Here is a 22,657-nt window from a genome sequence, read left to right on the forward strand (position 1 = left end):
GAATTCACTTTGGCTGTAGCCTATAAAATGGGGGAAGGAAGGAGGGGAGGAGAGACTGGGTGGAGCCAGGTCCAGTGACTGGGTCTCACCCTTGGGGGAGCAGAGCGCTGAGTTCATTCACCTCGTTCATTCATTTGAAAAGGATGAACAGACTGCCAAGAGCCCGTCAGGTACTATTCTAGATGCTGGGAGATATGGCAGTGACTCCACTAAGGGACCTGCTCTCCTGGAGGTAACATGGAGGAAAGGCACCAAAAACAAGGAACAAACAGTAAGATAAATTTCTGGCAGCAAGCCAGGCTGTGCAGAAAACAAAGCAGAATGATGAGTTGAGGGTTTGGGAGAGGGGTGGGGGAGGAGGGATTAGGGGACACAATGCAACTGAGGTCTGAGGGACAAGAAGGAACCCTCTACCAAGGGCTGGCAAGCAGCAGGCAGTGGGAAGGAAGGGGGGGGCGTTGCTGCAGTCAGAAGCTAATTGTATAAGGCAATTGTTTTGCTAATAAGACCATGTTAAGAAAATTAGGCTTTTTTCCTTTCGTAATGAACTCATTAGTGAGTTGTATTTTTAGTTCCTTCTCCTGGGTGTTAGAGATCAGGCAGGAGGGGGAGGTTTGTTGGGACTGATGGGGAGGATTATGGACCCCCACACCCCACCGTGTCCCAGGGGAAGGGATGAGCTTCAGAGGGAGGAGGCAGGGGTGGAGCAGCACCCACCTGCTCCGAGAGGTCACGTCCATGAAGAACTGCACGAGGGCCAGCAGGTTGTGGTGGTGATCTGACACCTTGCTCAGGGTACAGCACAGTGGCTGGAGCTGTGGGGACGGCAGGAAGCAAGGTGGGCTGCAGGAGGGCACGCCTTCCACCCTTTGCCCTCTTAGGGTGGAAGCCAGAGACTAAGGGGCAAGGGGGGTGGCGGTCACAGAGGCCAGGGACTGGTGAGAATGTTCCCTGGCCTCCTGGTGACCTCCAAGCCTGCTATTCCCATGTGCGACTTCAGTCCCTAGAGACGAGGTTGTGGGAGGAGGCTCAGGACATTAAAGAGGAGGCTAGGGCTTGGGCTTTGGCTTGGGGGTTCATGGTACCTGCCCGGGCCACTCATGGATGTTCTCCAGGAGCAGAAGCAGAAGCTGCTGAAGATCGGTCTTGGGTAGCAGGCGGAGCCCCACATCTAGGCCAGCTCGGCACAGGAGCTCAATCAGGCCCAAGAGCTCCCCATCAGTGTAGGCCGTTGGCTGGGCTAGGGCACACAGTGCCAGGAACTGGAGCGGAGAGAGAGCTAGGACAGGGAGGGCCTCCCTTGGGGGCCCAGCAGGGCAGGAGGGGATGGCTCTGTGAGCCCCGTGTCTGGGCTGTGCAGTGGCTGAGAAAAACAAGCAGCGAAGCCCAGAGTCAAGCCCCCCATGGGGTACTCAGGTGGCAGGCCCAGTCGTGGGGACTGTGGGCTTTCGATTGCATCAGTCCTGGCACCCGCCATGTGCTCAGTGGTACTGACCACGTGCACCTGCCCAGCAGGTCTGGAAAGTGAACAGAAGTGTGTGTCTGACTAACCTTACAGATGTAGCTCAGGCTAAAGTCCAAGGCAGTCTCTGGGGGGTTGTCCTGCTGCTGACTCCAGCTCAGGTTGATGTCATTTTTAAGCACTCTAAGGTAAGACAAAAACAAAAGGAAGGACATGAGAGGAGGTGGATGCAAGGGGAGAACTGAGGTGGGGGGTGGGGGGCTGCGCAAGAGCAGGGAGCCTGTGGATGGCCCATGCAGCCTGGGACACTCATGCCCTGTGTGCACAGGTCCTCTACTGCAGCATAACAAATCACCCCAACACACAGAGGCTTAAAAACAACAAGTATTTATTATGTCATGCAGCTTCTGAGAGTCAGGAATCTGGGAGCGGCTTAGCTGGGAGGCCAGGGCTCAGGGTTTCTTGGGACATTGCCTCCAAAATGTTGGGGGTGGGTCTGCTATCATGTCAGGACGGAATGGGCTGGAGTCACTGCTTCCAAGCTCACTCATGTGCCTGCCAGCAGGCTTCCAGGTCCTTACACAGGGAGTCAGGGGTTGGGGGGCTCTCCACAGGCTTCCTCAACCCCACGGCCAGCTTCTGCCAAAGTGAGTGATCTGAGAGAGGGGAGAATGAGAGACAGAAGCCACAGCCTTTATAAGCTGGTCTTGGAGGTGACATCCCCATCACTTCTGCTGATCTCTACGGTCTGCACAGGCCATCCAGACTCCGTGTGGGAGTGAGAGCCACACGGGGGAGGAATGCCAGACTCTACGGTCTGCACAGGCCATCCAGACTCCGTGTGGGAGTGAGAGCCACACGGGGGAGGAATGCCAGAAGGTGGGGAACCCTGGGGGCTGGCTCCCCACTGCTGCCATTCCAGCCAGGCCCCTGGATTTTCTTCTCAGGAACTCAAAGACTAGAAAATCCTACTCCATTGCCCCGAAAGAGTCTTCCTCAAGAAATTTCTTTGTTGGGCGCCTGCGTGGCTCAGTCGGTGAAGTGAGGGCCTGAAGTCAATGAAGTGAATGATCCCAGGTCAGGTCATGATCCCAGGGTCCTGGGATTGAGCCCCACATCCGCTCCCTGCTCGGCAGGGAGCGTGCTTCTGCCTCTGCCTGCTGTTCTCCCTACTTGTGCTTGCTCTCTGTCTCTCTCTCTCTCTCCCTCACTCTCTCTGCGTCAAATAAATAAAATCTTAAAAAAAAAAGAAAAAAAGAATAGCCTTTGTCCATAGCAGTATAGTGACTCTTTGCATGTGTAGAAAAGTATGCCACGTGGTAGCTTATGGGGGGACCAGTTTCCAATGTCAGCCAGTAATATGGGGAAATTTGGAGTAGAAATGATCTTTGAGAACCCCTCCACAGGTCTCACACTAACATGCTGTCTAGCGACACGGCTAGTTTTGCCCAGTGCAAGACAAATCTGGTTGAGCTCAGAGGAAGCTAGAGCTTAGAGTCATAGGAAAACAACAACAACACCTCTTTAAAGACTCTTTAAAGGCCCCTCTTTAAAGGGCCTTCTGGTGGGAGGGCCATCAGGGGATAGCAGAGCTGCACCACACTTGCACAAACTTCCCAGATGTCCACTCGCTGGACAGAAGACAGTAGCATCCGTCTCACTAAATGATTCTCTCTCTGGTCCAGTGTACACTGCTGATTGTTGGACACTGTTGAGGTGAGCTTACGACAAGGCTCTGTGTGCCGTCTCATCCACTTCTCCACTCTTACCAACTGGTCTGGAGCTCCCGAGAACAGCGGGCTCTCCGCAAACGAAGGTATGGAGTACAGCAACCCTGCTGACCAGGGCAGCCTTGAGGGTAGCCACCTGACTGCTGACAAAGGGGCAGCCCTCCGTTCCAGCAGGCTCCAGGAAGACTCTCTGGTCTTCTTTACTTAACACTGGTGCTGCTTCTCAGAGGGGAAGGAGGAGAAATCCATCTCCAGGCACTAGGGGAATTGGTGACCACGCACGGAAGTCAGGGCAGGGGCAGTGGTTAGGACTGGGCTCGGCCATTCTTCCAGAGTTCAGCCTTTATTAGGGCCAGGGAATGGGTAAGGGCACCTGCTGGGTCCGTGTCTGTGCAGGAGGGGTGTTCTGGTCTGCTCCAGCCTGTGAGCAGGCGTAGGGGCCAGAAGCTCGAGTGGGAACACATTCAGACTTCCCCAAGGGTGGGGGCGGGCACAGAACTGACTGTGACTCTGCTAAAGAGGAATGGGCTTTCTGACAGGCTGGCGCTGCCAGAGGCAGCAGGAGTGTGGAAAACGTGAGCTGGGAGGGAAGTGTGTCTGTGGCAAGTGGAGAGGCCCGACAGACTCCCAGTGCGTGCTCCAGCATTTCCAGTGCCGCCTCTCCTTGGGCACAGCAGGCAATGTAATGGGGTCCTCTGTCCCTTCCCTTTCCGAGGCTCTGAGGAACTACTTCATCGGACCAGCTGCATCTGTGACTGCTATTCTGGGATGTGGCATCCACTGATGCCCAGGCCTCTATCTCCACACTCTGAGCGGGAGGCCCCAGAGCACAGGCCTTCACAGCCTAGCCACCCCGTGCCCCTCCTGGACTTCGCAGGTTAAGAACAAGGAGACGGTCCCACCACTGGACTCCATTGACAAAGCACTTTTTCTGTCCCAGCCCTGCCCCTCAGCCCCGACCTATAGCTGGCTGGGTTTGGGTTCAGCCTGTGGCCAACAGCCCGGGAGCTGGAGGTTGGGTTATGATGACACTGTTCTACACTCACAAGTAATCTTAAAAGGGGTATGTCACTGACCTCTACCCCCGTTTCTAGATTCGTTTTCCCCAAGGGTTGAAAACCGTACTAAGTTACAGTCTGTAGGGTACACTGACATTCTCAGCAGGGGGATGGTAAGACAGGCGGATGATCACAGCACCTCTGTAACCGTGAGCCATCCTCAAGGCACCCAGGGGTCAGGCCCCCACCCTGCAGGCAATGCTCTCCCCTGGGCTTGTACTGCTGAACCAGACTGGACCCGTCCAGGCCCTACGAGCCAAGGTCAATGCTGCGAAGGCGAATCGATGCTGAGCTAATGGCAAGGGAAAGAAGTACATTTTACCTGGGTCAGATTACAGTGTCCTGAGATGGCCACTGACCAGCCTCCCCCACACTGGATAGGATACCCTTTCAATGGATTAACTGTCATGGAGTTACCCCTTTGGCCTCTGCACCAGACTGCCCTTTCAGAGAACAGAGTGGATGGAGGTTCCCAGCACCTGCCTATGGCAGTTTGGTGGGCCAGTCCCGTGTATCTGATTTGGACTTTCAGCTGGGCTTTTGTAAGCTGGGAGCAGCCTTTGAAGACCAGCTGTTGGTGACCAAGGGCCTTCCCCATCTTCCAAGGTGAGATGGGAGCCGGTGATGGAGACTGTCTGCGCAGCCGTGCAGCACAACCCCCTCAAGCTCTCCCCTCTGCTTCCTGGTCGGGTGTTCGGCTCTGGTCCCTCTTTTGCCCTTTTGCCCCCAGAGACCCTCCTGATTCCTCCCTCCCCAGTCTCGTCACTGGGCAGAGGGCTACTGTGTTTGCAATGAGGTGGACATCGCATGGTCCAGCGGGAGAAAGACTGCATCGTTTGAAAGGAGACCTTGAAGCATTCGATGAGATGGTGATGGGTTTCAAGGAAATCTGAGATTAAGAACAAATGGTGAAAGAAAGACAGTCTTTCCCACAGTCATTAAAAAGACAGCCCAGCTGTGGGGCCACGTGCAGCGATATCTCTACCCCTCATTTCTAACCTTGGTCAATGTGAGGGCTCTGTGGGTGCCCTGAAGGGGCCCCAGAGCACCTGTTCTTCAAGGATCCTTAGATCAGGACATCCCCGGAAGTCTGCAGAGTGGTGAGTGACATGGAGCCAGCTGGCATGGGATGAACTTGAGCTTGGTCAGGAACAGGATGAGGAAGACAGTGGGGAGAAGGCAGCCTGCTCTGATGTTCCTTTTGTGGTCCATGTGTCTATGAAGGATTCCATTTCCCCGGTGGAGGAGATGCCAGAATGTTCCCAGATCTTCCTGAGCAGTTAGAAGAGTTCTCTTCCAACCCTATGACTTCCAGAGCCTCCCCAACTGCAGAGGCCAGCGAGTAGCCCGGGTAACTCACCCAGGCATCTCTGCTACCTCACATCTCGGGGAGGGCACTGGAAGGGTCTCCAGGATGTCTTTGTGTTTCAAAAAGAGGCTGTGTTCAGGGGGCGCCTGGGTGGCTCAGTGGGTTAAGCCACTGCCTTGGGCTCAGGTCATGATCTCAAGATACTGGGATCGAGTCCCACATCGGGCTCTCTGCTCGGCAGGGAGCCTGCTTCTCTCTCTCTCTCTCTCTCTTTGTTTGCCAGCCTCTCTACCTACCTGTGATCTCTGTCAAATAAATAAATAAAATCTTAAAAAAAAAAAAAGAGGCTGTGTTCAGGCAGAAAGACCTCCACAGGGTCACAATAAGCAAGTCAGCCCTGAAGCCATCGACCAGGTCCTCTGGGCTGGTTCTGAGGCCTCTCCGGGGAATCGCGGCCAACAACATGAGGCCCAAGGGAAGAGGAAGGGTGTCCAAACGGCACGTCTGGTGATGTGACTGACCACGCAGCTCTGACGACACTCTGGGACCACGTGGGTTTGCCTTCCTCTCACACAGGGCAAACTGCCTGGCTGAGCTGGAAGTTTGCATGCCAGGCTTTGTGTTCCCAAGAATCTGAGGTGGCAGATTTACACAGCCATTGTTCTGATGCCCACCTGTGCACCCCCAACCCCCACCATGGCCTCCAGAGAGGATGGATTTGTCCCGGACGACGCACAAGGAGCAGGAAGCCATGGAATCCTGGGGGAAGGGAGAAGGGCGGGGGAGAAAGTGGCGCTTTGCAGGGTGTGGAGTAAATTGGGTGGTTATAAGCCTCTGTCTGCGGTGGCACCTCTCACTTTCCAGGTGGACACCAAGTGCTCATCAGGACAGTTAGAAATAGCTCTTCCAAACCCCACAGGCTCCTCAGCCCCCCTCCCACCTGCATTTGTTTTTCTAAGTGTAATTCTTCCCTGACTCCTTCTAGAAGGCGGTGTGATTTAAGCTCTGTGTTGGGGAAGAGGCAAGTGGCTTATTACACCAGATGTGGAGCTCTGCGGGAAGGGAGAGGGGCAGGAGCAAGGCAGGAGCGAGGCAGGCTGGCACATGCGTGGGGTATTTATAGCTGAGCAAGTGTGGTTTGGTCTGGTTTGGTTTGGCAGACTATTACTAAACACAGTCGTGGAACAGGTTCTTATGAAAGTGTTGGCCTTCCCTGTTCAGGAACACCCGCCTGTCCACCACAGCAAGGAAAAGGGTCCCTGCACCTCCTGGGGCCCAAAGATTTGTCACCAGGACGGGGGTGCTGTGCTCCCATGTAACATCCTGTCCAGGGCTCTAAACACTCTGTTAAATCTTCTCAAAGAATCATCAAGAGAGAGTTTGAATGTAATATAATTTGTAGAACAAGTTTACAATATGTAACACTTTTATAACCTAGACCTAATCACTGTCCACCCAACAACAGTCATTTACATATTGTATGGCTCTGTTCCTAGAGGGCAGGGACAATGGGCATGCAAATTAGTACCCATCCCCCAACCCAGCCCAGTGCACAAAGGGGGCACCCACAAAACAAATGTGCCATTGTGGAAATTACATGCAAGATTGTGCCTTGCTGGCCATGAGTTGTTATTAGGTAATGGGCCAAAATTGAGGCTTGGAGGTAGACCAGAGAGATTGGGACATGTCCTGGAAGAGGAGGAGCAGGGAGGGCTCTGAGTCACTGAGGGGCAGGAAAAGATGTCAGCCCAAGCAGCAGGACCCACCCCTGCCTTGTTCTTCCGTCTCCCGAAGCTGGGAGCAGGGTCAATTACCGGAACGTTTGCCATTTGTGGTGTGATGCCCATATCCACAGGTACTCGTGTGTGGTTGTTCTAGAATCCCTCAGACGGCTTCAGCATGGGCGCTAAGAGCCCAAGTCTGGGAAATTTTTTTTACTCCCCCCAAATGCACACAATTTCAAATACTAATCAGAGAGAATCTTCCATTTTTCTAACTCACAATGCTTATGGAGTTGAGGATACAGACCACAAACAATAATAAGATGGATAGTTTTGTACAACAAATGGCCCATTATGCTGTATTACCTTTCTAGAATAGGAAATACTTGAATATTTTTTAGCATGAATACACGTTGAGAAGAATGCATCTTTCTTTCTCGGCTAATGTTTCGTTTTGTTTTGTTTTACCATTTTGACGGAGGTGTAACTGATAGGGAAAAACCTGTATGTATCTAAGATGGACAAGTGGAGGGGCTGGAGGGGAGATACACAGTGTTGAAGGAATGGGAAAGGACAGTGAGGAAGGGGAAATACTCACCTCTCACCAGGCTGACTGGGGTCCAGCGCAGGGCTGCGGGCTCCCAAGCTGTGGAATGTTTCCATGACCTCTTGCAGCGAGGGGCACCACCATCGCTTGTCTCCATCTGTCAGGCCAAGGAGGGCAGAGGGTCAGGGACAGCGGATGGGATACAGCATACTACTCCCATGGGAGGGCAGGGTGTGACAGCCCCTGGACCGCTTAGCCCAAGGGGACCTGTTCCTGCCTTGTCGGGCACCGCAGGTATTTTCTGGAGGAATCCAACAACTAGGGGTTTTGAGACATGCATTGGAGCTTTGGGAACCTGTTCGTTCATTCTCCTGTCTTTAAGCTTTGGCCACCTTGAAGTGCAAGGGCCCAAGGATGACGGTGCCCTGACCTGCTCCATCAGGCAGCCGTCAGGGTGCTGAGCTGCCCAGAGCGGAGCCCGATGAAGAGACTTAAACTACAGGCCTCAGAACTGTGAGATGCGGAGGACACAAGTCTCAGCAGCCCCTGGCCCTTCGCCGCTAAGGGCTGAGGCCGGCTCTGGGCCTCGTGCTGACTCGGCGCTGTCCTTGCAGCAACAGTGGGGTGTTGTCAGGTCCAGGATTCCAGCCCAGGGCCCTCCCCGCAGCCTAGGATGTGTCTCTGCAGCCAGCCTGAGCTCAAGGTAGCACTGTCTCTTGACTAGTCTGACAAAACATGACCCGTAATCTGATCTCACCAACAGTGAGGGAAAACCTTCCGGACTCGGGGCTTTCTTCTGTCAGACTACTTTAGGACATTTTTCAGAACCAGGAAACTAGAAAAACAAAAACCAGTGTGGAGGATCCTATTTCCCAAAGATGGCTGCAAACCTGTCTGCCTCCCACAGGCTTCTGACCTCTCCATACCCCACCGAAAGGCGGAGTCCACGTCTCTACACTGGTCCTTCCTCTACAGCATCTTACTGATTGATACACGGGCCTCTCTTCTACGTCTCCCCATTAGAATGTAAATTCCATGAGGGCAGGGCCCCCTGGGCACACGGAGTGCCTGGAGGGTGGGGAGGGAAACTGAAGACCAGCGGTAAGATAAGCTGGCCATGTCAGGGATGTTGACTGATGTCGACTTTGACAGATGAGGCGGAATCAAGAGCTTGGAAATGGGGCGAATAGGCTGTTAGCAGCAGGTGGCTGGCCCTAACCATTCTGGGGCTAAGAGTTCCCTCTGAAAGGCCCACTTCAGTGGGTCCTCCCGTGTGCTGGAACCATTCCAGGCGCCCAGGATAAAAAGGTGGCAGGGTTTAGGTGGGGAAGACCTTGACCTCAGGGAGCTCACAGTCTAGTAGAGAGGGGAGTCAGGTAGAGAAATAAATATAGGAGAGTGTATTCAAAAGCAAAGCAGGGGAAAGGTGAAGAGCCTACTCAGAGAGCCTACTCCAGTTCACTGGAGGTTGGGGGTGAGGGGTGGGGCGGAGGTGAGGGTGTGGGTGGGAAGGAACATGGCACAGGTCACAGGAAAGGAAGCAGGTAGACAGCAAAGGACAGAAATGACCATGGCAGAGAAGCATGGAAGAGCATGGCAGCTCAAGGTGAGAAACAAAGCATCCTCAGCACCTTGAGAAGTTGTGGCAACAGTCTGGTATGGCTGTCAGAGGGTCTCTGAACCCTGTCCAAGGCCCTCTCTTCCGCTGGCATCCGGTGTCTCTCTCTTTAGAAATGTATATGGGTCGGGGCTCACCCAACAAGTAATTAGACTCTGGGAGGAGGAAAAACTTTCTTGTTTGTTTTTTTTCCTCTCAGGCAACTTAACAAGCAAGAGTAATGATACCCCTTGCCCGCTTCACAAACGAGCTGAGAAGAATGAAGTCTGCAAAACACAATGAGATTTCACTAGAGAGAGAGAGAGAGAGAGAGCGTGCGAGCGCGAGCGAGCGCTGTTTACTAGGCCCCTTGGGGGTTGTGCACGTTCGCACACGCACGTGTGGGCGGGCTGACGGACTTTCCAGGGAGGGAGGATGTGTGTGCAAAGAGAATTGGCCTAGGGTGAGGCCCTGGAGGCCCAGCTGGGGTGGGGGTGGGGGGGGAACAGCCTGCCAGCAGTGTAGGACCCCAAAGGGTGCTGTGCACAGCTGCCCTCAACCCTCCTCCTCAGCCCGTGCAGGTGCATCCGCTGCTTGTTTAAAGTCCCTTGGGAGCAGCGGCTGCGGGTGCGGGGTGCCACTAGCTCCAAACCTGGAGCCGCGCACTGTCCCCTTCCCTGCCCCCACCTGGGAATGGCTCTGCATCACTGCTTGACCCCGGCTGACAGGTCAGGAGAGGTTTCAGAGCAAGGGGCCTGGGCTGCCTCGGGATGTATCAGGCCCCATCAACAGCACTGGAAATTGGTTAAGTGACGAGGACAACGAGGATGACGATGACGAGGATGACGACGGGCGCCCGAGAGCGCCTAATTAACACTGCCTCTAACTAGGCCATGCGCTCAGCTTCTCCTAAGCACGGAGTGTCTGGAAGGGGGGGGCGGTTTCCGGAGAGCTGACACAGACCAGAACTCAGCCAGGCTGCCAGCTCTAGCTCCCTCCCTCTGCTCCTCCACACCCACACCACAGTCCCTGGAGGCCATTCCCCAGGGGAGCAGCAGAGGCCCTGTGCCTTTTTAAATGCCAGTGCTGGCAGCCCTGAGCTCCCAGGCTCTGCTTCGAGGCTGAGAGTCTGGAAGCGGCCCTCTGGGTGGTTTTCCTGGGATGGAACCCATGCTCTGGGGGAAGGCAGGGGAGGAAAAGCACGGGGCCTAAAATAAAAGTGACTTTTCCATCTGTGCCTCAGAAGAAGCGTTACTTCACGTAACACCACCGCCTCCGCTCTCCTGGCACCACTGTCAGGGAATGGGAAAACCACACACACATCCCAAGAACCTCCCTCGGCTTGACGTGCTGGCCCAGCAGCTCCCCTCCACAGGCCTCCATCACCCCTTCCCACACAGCAGATCCCATTCTGGGCCTTAGCGGGTTGATGGCAGGGCACAGGGTCTGCCTGACTCTGGTCTCTTTCTCCCCCTCCCCGGAACCCCAAATCGAATGGTTAATGAATGTTCAGGGTAGCTGCCTGAGGAGGGCCAACCATCTGCCTGGGTCCTGATTCTTGACGCCATCTTAGAGACCCCACAATTCTCCAGGAGGGGTGTCCCCACCAGCCGTGATAGGGAGGTGCTTATTCCTCAGGAAAAGTAAGCAATCACCTCATCAGACTTGAGCCCAGATCCCAACTGGAGTGGCCTCACAACTTTGAGGGGAAGCTTACTATCTGTTGAACATAATCGAACCCAGTTAAGAGGACCCAATTGGCTTTATTAAGCCATTCTGCCATAATGCAGGCCACCCCCCCAAGCAGGGAGCCGGGCGCTCCAAAGAGTTGAACAAAACGGAAGGGTTTTTATAGGGAGGAGGGTGGGGCAAGAATGTTATTAGTGAAAGAAAAGAAAGGATTGTTCCTTGCAAGGTAACCTTCCCTTAGGAGAAAGGGCAGGGGGGTCTTATTATACAGATAGATTACCTCATTGACGTCTATCAGAAAATGCCTGACCGACTTAAGGGGGTGGGGAGGGAGGCAGAAACTGTAGTTAGGTTAGGTTTTAAGCCCCAGTTTGGTGACTTGGCCTAAGTGACGCCATACTGGGTCTGTGGTTTTCTTTTTAACAAATCTTACATTTTTAAAAAAAAGATGTATTTGTTTATTTGAGAGAGAGAATGGGAGTAAGTGCACATGCTGGAGTGGGGGAGGGCAGAGGGAAAGAATATCGAAGCAGACTCCGCCCTGAGCATGGAGCCAGGACTCCATCCCATGAGCCATGAGATCAGGACCTGAGCAAAACCCGTTAAGACGCTTAACCAACTGAGCCACCCAGGTGCCCCTCTCACCATTTCTTGTCCTCCTGATTGTGATTACTTAACTTCCCTCTGACCTTCTGTATTTAAATTTACACGTGTCTCAATATCACTGGCTTTAGGCAATTAGCTTCAGCCTGTCATTTAAACTTTTCACTGCTCAGTAAACAGTAACTGGACACCAGGCATTCTTCTAAACGCTGGGGGCCCAGCAGTGAACAAAAGAGACAAAGTCCTGGTCTCATGGAGCTGATGGTTGAGCAGGGAAACAGACAAAACACATGAAGAATAAACACACCAAGTGAAGCCAGGTGTTATAAATGGCTGGAAATGAAAGGCAGTTGGGGTGCTGTGGGGGTGGAGGCAGGGGGAGCTAGAGACAGGAGGAGGAGCCCTGGGTGCACCCTGAGGCCAGGCTGCCATTCCTTGTTTTTTGGGCCCAGCCAGGAACCCAGGGTGCTGGAGGGGTGCGATGCCCAGGGGTGAAAGGCTAAGGACAGAAAGCGAGAGGCAGACCCCACGTGAGACAGGGAAAGACCATTTTGCTCCTCTCCCTGTTTCTGTTCTTGCTAGGACCCGCAGCCCCACCTTGCACACACCTTAGAGTACAAATAACATAGGTCCTAACTGTAAAGGTCAAGGTGTGCATGATTTCTTTGGAGTTTTCCGGCATAGTCGATAACATCCAAGGAGGGACTGGGTGGGGTCCTCAGGTACCTATTCCAGACTCAACGACCTTAGACATCTCGACACTAAGATCCCATGGCTCCTGGGCATAAGTGACTTGTGGAGGACACTTGGACCCTTGTCCTTGTTCTCACCAGTTCCTGGGTCCCTGAGAGTACATGGGCACCATCATCAATGAAAAGCCCAGAGCCCACGCAAAGGAAAGACTCACTCTCCTCTCCCTTCTGAGCCCCTCGCACAACCCATCTGGTATACTCTATCACTAATGCTATTGGATCAACTCTGCTCTCACTTCCTCCTGGCTCACTTTGATTTCTATCCTGTTCGAAGCCAACAACTTTCTTGACTGGCCCTGTGGGTGCCCCTCTGGGTCCTCGGGCCCCGCCTTCCTGCACCACACCCACTCTGCCTACTGGGGCCAGGAAGCAAGTGGTCTCAGGAGGATGCAGCGATGTGATCAAAGGAATCCCTGTATGTGGTAAATACACAAAATTCCATCAAGTCTGTATTTTAAAAACATGTGCATCTCATTGGCCCAACTACAATGTGAGCAGGGGAAGGAGCCTGGCTTTGTCCCGGGCTTGGCGCTGCCTCTCACCAGGGACAGAAGAATGTTCGGGGCCGGATAAGCTTCCGACCCGGTAGATCTTCTAGCCTCCCATCCCCACTGGCTCCTTCTCCAGATGGCTATACCCACATTCTTTCCAGTCTTCCTTTTGTTCTTTCCCTGCCATGCAACCCATCCCAATGACCCCTTCGCTTTCCCTTTCCTACCTGCTCACCCTGAGCTAAGGACCTCTTGCTGGTGCCCCTACAACACCATGCCTGCCTTGTTGTAATCCAGCTGACACTCCCCACCCCCGCACCCTCACACACACACATGCACCCCCAAATCCACCCACCCACCACACACACATCCTCACACATACATATGCACCCCCAAATCCACCCACCCACCACACACACATCCTCACACATACATATGCACCCCCAAATCCACCCACCATGCACACTTTCCCATAGACACCCATTACACACAGTCATATAAACCCACACAACCCCCCCACACCCCTATACATGCACACCATATGCCACAGACACACACAACACCCACCTACACACACACTTGTGCATACCTATACCACACCCATACTATGCACACGCCCCCATCTGTACACACACTGCACATATCATGACACACACCAGACATACACACCAGATATACAGTGCCAATCCACACACACACAGAGCACCCATCCAGCTTAACCACACCCCCACCCCACCCTGACACAGAGTCCGTGTCAGCCCCTGGTCCTTTTGTTCATGGCGTGAGGGTGTATATAGGGTAGGTGAGGCCGTCCCCAGGCCACCTCTCCTCTCTCCTGCCTTCTGTAACTGACACCACTGTCACCTAACACCATGGAGCATTGCTGGCCCCTCTGTGTAGGACAGACTTGCATTGTGCCAAACCACCAAACCGCCAGAGCTGCTAGAACTAGGTTCTGCTGAAAAATAACAAAAAGACTGAAAACAAAACAAAAAACCTACCTGGGCTTAGATAAGCTATAATTTTATTTATCTCTGATGAGAAAGTCTAGAAGCAGGTGGCCCACACTAGTGCAGGGACCTGACCAATCTGTAGGATCTTGAGTGCCCTTCTGCTCTGCCCTTCTCAGCATGTGCCTCTCCTTAAGATCGCCTCATGGTCCAGGATGGCTGCCAGAGGCCCAGCTGTCGTGTCTCTACTCTAGGCAACCACTTCCTCACTTTCCTACCTCAGGATGCACTATTGGGTTATTTTTAATGATGCAAGGCCCCCTCAGTATGACTCAGGAAGGCAGGAGCAAACCACCCTCTCACATTTAAAAAGCAAGAATCTGAGACAGATTTAGAGTCGATCAAGAGCTTCCCAGTAATGTCCCTGAATGCATGGCCCTTCAGGATTTCTCTCACTTTGGATTTCTGAACCTGAAATTTCTGGAATATTCCTGATGTCTACCTAAAATGAAACAAAAGATACCAAATGCTGACAAGGCTGTGGAGCAACAGGAACTCTCATTTTTTGCTGGTGGGAATGCGAAAGAGCCCTTTTGGAAGACCGTCTGGTGGTTTCTTACAAAACTAAAAACACTCTTGCCACACAATCCTGCAATTGTGCTCCTTGGTATTTACCCAAATGAACTGAAAATGTATGCCCACACAGAAGGCCGCACAGGAATGTTTACAGCAGCTTTACTCGTAGTTGTCAAAAACTGGAAACTACAAAATATCCTTCAGGAGGTGAATGGCTAAGCAAACTGTGGTACATTCAGGCCGTGGATTACTACCGAGTAGCAAGAAGAAATAAGCTTGGAAGCCACGAAGAGGCACGGAGAAACCTCCAATACATACTGCTAAGGGAAAGGAGCCTGTCCCAAAAGTCCACATACTGCAAGATTCCAGCTAGATGACGTTCTGGAAAAGGAAAACTCTAGAGACAACCAAGAGATCCAGGGCTACCAGGGTTTGGACAGAGAGGGGAAGGAATGAACAGGGGGAGCACAGAGGATGTTCAGAGCAGCGAGACTACTCTGTATGATACAGGAATGATGGACACATGTCATACATTTACCAAAACCCACAGAATGTACACACACAGAGTGAACACTAATATTTTTTAGATTTATTTATATGAGACAGAGAGAAAGAGAGAGAGCAGGGGAAGGGGCAGAGGGACAAGCAGGCTCTCTGCTGAGCATGGAGCCCAACACATGTGGGACTTGATCTCAGGACCTTGAGATCATGACCTGAGCCGAAATCAAAAGTTGAACGCTTGACTGCTGGAGCCACTGAAGCGCTCCAGAGTAAACCCTAATTTCAACAATAGCCTTCAGTTAATGATAATGTATCAATAGTGCCTCATCAATCCTAACACATATACCGTACAAATCCAAGATGTCAATAGAAGAAACTAGTGTGCGCTGGGGGCGGTGCTGGTAGGCCGAGGGAGTCATAAGGGAACTGCTTTCTGATCAAATATTCTGTAAGCCTAAAACTGTTCTAAAACAACAGCAACTGGGGCAACAGTGTGTTGAGCATCTGACTCATGGTTTCAGCTTGGGTCTGATATCTGGGTTGTGGGATCACACCACGTGTTGGGCTCTGCACTCAGCCTGGAGTTCGCTTGGGATTCTCCCTCTCCTTCTGCACCTCCAGCACATGCTCACTTTCTCCTAAATAAATAAATCTTTAAACAACAACAATAAAAATAAGGAACTCTTGAGAAAAGGGAACAGTGGAAAAGGTCTCCCTCCCACTACAGCAGGGTGGGCGGCCCCTCCCCGCCTTCTAAGGGATCTGGGGTTCGCTGCATTCTGGATCAAGGACCCAGCTGAGAACCGAATGCAGTGGTTCTCAGACTTGTGCACACATTCTGGAATCTCTTAGGGAGCAGCTTCACAAGCTATTGTCAGCTGTCCCCCACAGTGCCCCACTACTGTGGTTTAATTAGCCTGGCTTGGGCTCTAGAATTAAAAAAGAAATCCCGAGGGATTCTGAAATGCAGCTACATTGGGAAACCACCGAGCTAATGAGAGCTGTGGCCCTCACTCCAGAACGGCACACAGGCACCCAGCCACACATGCTCTGGGGGGATGATTGGGATGGGATGGGTGTGGGGAGGAGCCCACAGAAGGCAGCCCCAGCTCCCCGCATACCCCCAGCTTTCAGCCTTGCTCTCAAGGTGCAGGAACTCAGAGGTCCTCAGCCCCACTGTTTACTGGAATCATCTGGGGGAGGTTTTAAAATGCCCCTGCCCGGGCTGTACTCCAGGCCAGTCTCTGAGGGCAGGACCCCAGCCTTGGTCCTTTTTAAAGCTTAGACATAGTTGAAAACTGGGGCTAGAGGCTGTGTCCTAGGGGAGCCATGGAGATTTTTTGATCAGGGTCTGAGAGACTAACATGAAGAAGTGCTCACCATATTACTGCGTGAGGTTTATGCACTTGGCTAAAGCCTCATAACCTGGCGCTCTCTCTGCCTGACTGCACATGAGAACCACCTGGGAGCTTTAAAAGTTCATGCCAGGCACTGTCGTCACCGTGTTAGAGGTGCTGATCCACCTGGGGGGCAGCACATGACTCTGGCAGGGACACGAGGGAGATGCTGGCTGGGCTGGGGTATCACACACACGCCTGTTCCTCACAGGGCCAGCGGATCCCGCTTTCTGACCTTGGACAGCTGGACAGCACGTCTGGAGTCTGGCCCACGCACACAGCTTCAAAGTCGCGTGATAGCACGGGATCAGAGGGGCTGGTGGGAAAGATGTTGATGTCTTGCTGCGGACAAGGCACACATTCCCGACACTCAACTGCACATCCAAAGAATACAGCCCGAGTCTATTGCATCCCGGCTGCTGGAGCCACCAGGAACTCAAGAGAAGGTAAAACGAAGGCAAGCAAAGCCACAGGCCCTGCACTCTAGAGCACAGACGGCAAAACAGAAAAGAAGATAAAGTGATAAATGAGCTAGAACTGGGGGTCCACGTCCCCCAGGAGGCTGTGGGTCATGAAAATTGTGTGAAGCTTGGGCTTTCCAGCCCCCTGGTTAGGAAAAGGGAAAATCACAGTATCTACTTGGAGACTTTTGCCATTGTGATTAAATGAGATAGGCTGGGCCCAGCACTCAGGGTCTGGCACAAGCTCTCTAGAAACGTGAGCTATAGTGCTCATTATAGACAATAATATGTTTTTAAAATGAGGATAAATTCTGAAGTTGAATTACTGTTATTGTCACGTTCCAACTGGAGACTTTGAAGGGGCTGGGCCCAGCAAATGACAGCTGTGAGGGGGCTGGGCTCTCCAAGGTGGTCCTCACAGGGTTTGCCCTCCTTTGGGTCTGCACCATGTTCTCGAAGTACCAGTGTGGGGATTAAGAGTACAGCTGGATCCCAGCTTGCCTCCTTGGCCCAGGGAGAGAGGCACCTGCTCTGTGAAGTTAGAAGTGAAGGTCACCCTCACGTGAACAGAGGGCTTGGGCTCTGGGCCCCGTACAGGAGTGCTCCTTGCATGTGGATGGCCACCACTGCTACCACGGGACATGGGATCCCAGGCTGTGTGGAGCCCAAGGGGCAGCTGTTCTCGGCAGGGCCTCTATCCTGGGAGGCTGCTGGATGCTCTGGATGGGTTGCTCCAACCACCCCAGAGGGAAACTCTCCCTGCACCATGAGAGGTAGGTCAGGGTAAGTGAGGACAACCTCTAATGAGACAGTGAAGGGTGCAAAGTGTCAACCGAATAGATAGATTAAGGGATTTTTGACTGCTTAGAAACCACCTGAGGAAAGAAAAACAAAAACCAATCTTCTGAGAATAGAGTGAGATAGGAACAGCCAAAACAGAACTAGAGGATCTAAGACGAGGGAAGAGCCAGTGCCTGGGTGGCTCAGTCATTAAGTGTCTGCTTTCTGCTCTGGTAATGATCCCAGCGTCCTGGGATCGAGCTTCACGTCAGGCTCCCTGCTCCATGGAAGCCTGCTTGTCCCTCTCCCACTCCCCCTGCATGTGTTCCCTCTCTTGCTGTGTGTCTCTCTGTCAGATAAATAAATAAAGTCTTTATTAAAAAAAAAAAAAAGAAGAGGGATCAGAGTATTTGTGCTACTTGGCTCCTTTGGTTTATCTAGCCATCTCTGAGTCATGTAGAAATACGTTTTTGCCCTGCTAATAGCTATCATATTTCGAGTATCCATTCTACACCCAGTGCTCCACCTCTGTTCTTGCTGCCGACCCTGAAAACTCTGAAATCCTGAGTGCTCAGTGCTGGCCACTTGGAGGAGGACTCGGTCAGTCGAATAGCCAAGTTCCTTCCGTGTCCTGATGCTGCTGCATGCTGCTGTAGGGGTCTTCCCAAGGGAGTGACTGTCAGACATCCTGTATCCACTCCATCCACCCCATCCTATGCTCTGTCACCCATCGTGCATCCCCAGGTTCCCACATTATGTCAAAATTCCCAGGAAGGCATCAGCCTGCAGCTCCAATCAATGAATGCTTCTGCTGCTCTCCAAATTTTTTTTTTAAGATTTTATTTATTTATTTGACAGAGTGGGAGAGAGATCATAAGGAGGCCAAGAAGCAGGCAGAGGGGTAGGGGAAGCAGGCTCCCTGCTGAGCAGAGAGCCCAAAACAGGACTCAATCCCAGGACTCTGAGATCATGACCTGAGCCAAGGGCAGAGACTCAAACTACTGAGCTACCCAGGTGCCCCTCCAAAACTTTTTTTTTTTTTTTAAGGTTTATTTATTTATTTGACAGAGAGAAATCACAAGCAGATGGAGAGGCAGGCAGAGAGAGAGAGAGAGGGAAGCAGGCTCCCCGCTAAGCAGAGAGCCCGATGTGGGACTCGATCCCAGGACCCTGAGATCATGACCCGAGCCGAAGGCAGCGGCTTAACCCACTGAGCCTCACAGGCGCCCCCTCCAAAACTTTTTGATGGTGCATATCCATCATTAAATTTTTAAAAATGTATACCTCTAAAATGCACATTTATAAGCTCTACAAATGTACCTTGATGCTAATATGCCATGTTTGTGATATAACATGTTAAAAAGCGAATTTTTTTTAAAAGATTTTATTTATTTATTTGACAGACAGAGATCACAAGTAGACAGAGAGGCAGGCAGAGAGAGAGGAAGAAGCAGGCTACCTGCTGAATAGAGAGCCCGATTTGGGGCTCGATCCCAGGACCTTGAGATCATGACCTGAGCCAAAGGCAGAGGCTTAACCCACTGAGCCACCCAGGTGCCCCTTAAAAAGTAAATTTAAAAAAGATGAGCTATGGGGCGCCTGGCTGGCTCAATCGGTGGAGCACATAACTCTTGATCTCATGGCTATGAGTTGGAGCCCTATGCTGGGTGTGGAGATTACTTTAAAATAAAATCTTAAAAAAAAAGGAGAGGATGAGCTACTTTTGACACACAAATAAAAAAAGGATGAGGGGCACCTGGGTGCTGATCTGCTTAGGTCATAATCCCAGGGTCCTGAGATCGAGCCCTGCATTGGGCTCCCTGCTCAGCGGGAAACCTGCTTTTCCCTCTCCCTCTGCCCCTGCTTGTATTCCCACTCTCCCTGTGTCTCTCTCTCTGTCAAATAATAAATAAAATTAAAAAAAAAGAAAAGTAAAAAATTAAAAAAGGATGAGCTACTATGATTTCCACCTTAAAATACTGGGGGAAAATTGAGCACATCAAACCCCCAAAAATGGGATGCCTGGGTGGCTCAGTTGGTTGGACGACTGCCTTTGGCTCAGGTCATGATCCTGGAGTCCGGGGATCGAGTCCCGCGTCGGGCTCCCAGCTCCATGGGGAGTCTGCTTCTCCCTCTGACCTTCTCCTCGTTCATGCTCTCTCTCACTGTCTCTTTCTCAAGTAAATAAATAAAATCTTTAAAAAAAAAAACCCAAATAAGCAGAATTTGAAAGGAAATAAAGATAAGAGCACAAATCAGTAAAACAGAAAACAGAAAAACTCGATGAAACCAAAAGCTGGTTCTCTGGGATTAATAAAGTTGATAAACCTGAAACCCAACTGATCTGACTGAAGAAGAAAGAAACACACATTATTACCAGTATCAGAATGAGAAAGAGATCATCATCACTGATCCAACAGACGTTAAAAAGATAGTAAGGGAATATTATGAACAAATCTATGCTGATAAATTTGACTACTCAGGTGAAATGGACACAAACTAAAAGCTCACTCAAGGGGCGCCTGGGTGGCTCAGTGGGTTAAGCCACTGCCTTCGGCTCAGGTCATGATCTCAGAGTTCTGGGACTGAGCCCCGCATGGGGCTCTCTGCTCAGTGGGGAGCCTGCTTCTTCCTCTCTCTCTGCCCGCTTGTGATCTCTGTCACATAAATAAAATCTTTTTTTTTTTTTAAACAAGCTCACTCAAGAAGAAGCAGATAATATAAATAGCCATATATCTATTTTTAACAACTAGATTTGTAAATTAAAATCTTCCCATAAAGAAAACTCAACGCCCAGATGGTTTTACTGGCTAATTTTTACCAAACACTTAAGGAAGAAATAATACCAGTTCTAAACAAACTCTTCCAGAATATTGAAGAAGAAGAAATACTTCCTAACACATTCTATGAAGCCGGTATTCCTCTGACACCAAAACAGAAAGAGAAAACTATAGACTAATATCCTTCATGAACATAAACATTAAGAGTTCTCAATAAAAAGTTACCAGATTGAATCCAACAATACATACAAAATTAATACCAAGTAGGATTTAGTCCAGAATGCAAGGATGATTAAACAAACATTCAAAAATCAGTCAATGTAATTCACCAAATTAAGGGACTGAAGAAGAAGAAAAACCATACAAGCATTTCAAAATCTAACATCCATCCCTGATAAAAGTTCTCAATGAAGTAGGGGTTTATCAAGGTTATAGCATACAAGATCAGTATGCAAATATCAAGTATACCTCAGTCCACTATCAATGAACAATTTGAAAATGAAATTAAGAAAATGATTCATTTTTAAAAAGAGTTTATTTATTTGTCAGAGAGAGAGTACACATAAGCAAGTGGAGATGCAAGCAGAGGGAGAAGCACGCTCCCTGCTGACACAGGACTCCATCCCAGGACTTTGGGATCATGACCTGAGCCAAAGGCAGACACTTAACCCACTGAGCCACCGAGGCGACACTTCACAAATACTTCTTAAATATGGCACTAAAAGCACCCACTATAAAGTATCAGTGGGGCACCTGACTGGCTCAGTGATAAGAGCAGGCAAATTTTGATCTTGGGGGTCACATGTTCAAGCCCCACTTGGGTGCAGAGATTCCTAAAGCAAAAATAAGTAAGCTTTAAAAAAAATTTAAACATTTACCCTATGACTCAGCCTATCCATTCATAGTTATTTATCCCAAGGGGAAAGAAAGCAGATGTATACACAAAGACCTGCACAAGACTGTTTATAGCAGATTTTAATAGTCCCCGAACTGAAAACAAAACAAACCCAAACTGTCATTAGGGATAGGATATCCATACAGTGAAATAGGACTCAGCTACGAAAAGGAATAAAGTATTGGTACACAACAACATTGATGGATTTCAAAATAATTTTTATCCTGAGTTAAAGAAGCCAGACCCCCCCCCCCAAAAAGAGTACCTGCTGTGTGATTTCTTTTATATAAAATTCTAGAGAATGCAAACTGATCTGCAGAGACAGAAAGTAGATTAGCGGTTTCCTACAGACAAAGGGGGAACGAGAGAGAAATTAATTACAAAGAGGCACAAGAAAACAACAAAGGCGACGGACATCATTATCTGGATGCTGATGACAGTTTTATGGATATATACATATGTCAAGTGTATAAATTGCATGCTTTAAATGTGTATGGGTTAATGTATGTCAATTACACACCTCAATAAAACTTGGAAAAAAAAAAAAGATGGGCTAAAATGTAAATAGAGGTGTTAATGCTTCTTCCTGCATCTGGTGGTTCATCCCACCTCAAAGGTCCTCCACCCTGGAGACTCTGGTCTAGAAAATCCTGTATGTAGGCTGTGATCTCTCCTGACATCCAGGGGAGAGAGCTGGGAAAGTCCTAGATTAACCCTTGGCTGGAGGTAACTTCAGATGAATACCAAAGCGTCGGAAGAAATACGGTGTAAGTAAATCCATAAATACAAAAACATAGGTTATGTGGATTGTGGAGTGTGTGTATTATGTGGCTTTTGCTCCTGAAAATCATCGCAAGAAATGATTCTTTTTTTTTTAAAGATTTTATTTATTTATTTGACAGAGATCACAAGTAGGCAGAGAGGCGGGCAGAGAGAGAGAGGAGGAAGCAGGCTCCCTGCTGAGCAGAGAGCCCGATGCGGGACTCGATCCCAGGACCCTGAGATCATGACCTGAGCCGAAGGCAGAGGCTTAACCCACTGAGCCACCCAGGCGCCCCAAGAAATGATTCTTAATAATAACTCTCTGGGGAGAGAAAGTGCCACAGGGAGTGAGTGTGCAGGGAGGTTTTCACTTTTCATTTTGTACCTGTCTCTAACATTTGAATTTTCTGCACCTGATACATAGAATACTTTAAGATAACAACAGGGGTTAGTTACCTAGCTAGTGAGGTTATTGGTCTTGGTTTTGTTTTAACTCTTTTTACAAGCAGCAATCTTATAATTATTATCTGAAAGGGAATAGAGAGGAGGGTAGAGAAGGAGGGAGACAGAATACAAGCAAGAAAAGAAAGTGACCC

The 22,657-nt window shown here is 50.5% G+C and overlaps 1 protein-coding gene across 4 annotated transcripts in view; it reads right to left on the reverse strand.

Moving 5' to 3' along the window:
* The window catches only part of FAM178B (family with sequence similarity 178 member B), a 110,659-nt gene that overhangs the window by 39,240 nt on the left and 48,762 nt on the right, over positions 1-22,657 (reverse strand). For 3 of the 4 annotated variants that reach the window (XM_045077765.1, XM_004752921.3, XM_045077764.1), the window contains 4 exons: positions 7,879-7,984; positions 1,552-1,645; positions 1,086-1,262; positions 718-815 (listed from right to left, as the gene is read on the reverse strand). In XM_045077765.1, coding sequence (XP_044933700.1) covers positions 718-815; positions 1,086-1,262; positions 1,552-1,645; positions 7,879-7,984 — 475 coding nt within the window. Of the gene's footprint in view, positions 1-121; positions 227-717; positions 816-1,085; positions 1,263-1,551; positions 1,646-7,878; positions 7,985-22,657 lie in introns of all 4 variants that reach the window. The other variant, XM_013056318.2, reaches the window with a different exon arrangement.

Source organism: Mustela putorius, unplaced genomic scaffold (assembly GCF_011764305.1).
Source record: "Mustela putorius furo isolate JIRA1106 unplaced genomic scaffold, ASM1176430v1.1 tig00000224_pilon_pilon_pilon, whole genome shotgun sequence".
Classification (NCBI taxonomy): Eukaryota; Metazoa; Chordata; class Mammalia; order Carnivora; family Mustelidae; genus Mustela; species Mustela putorius.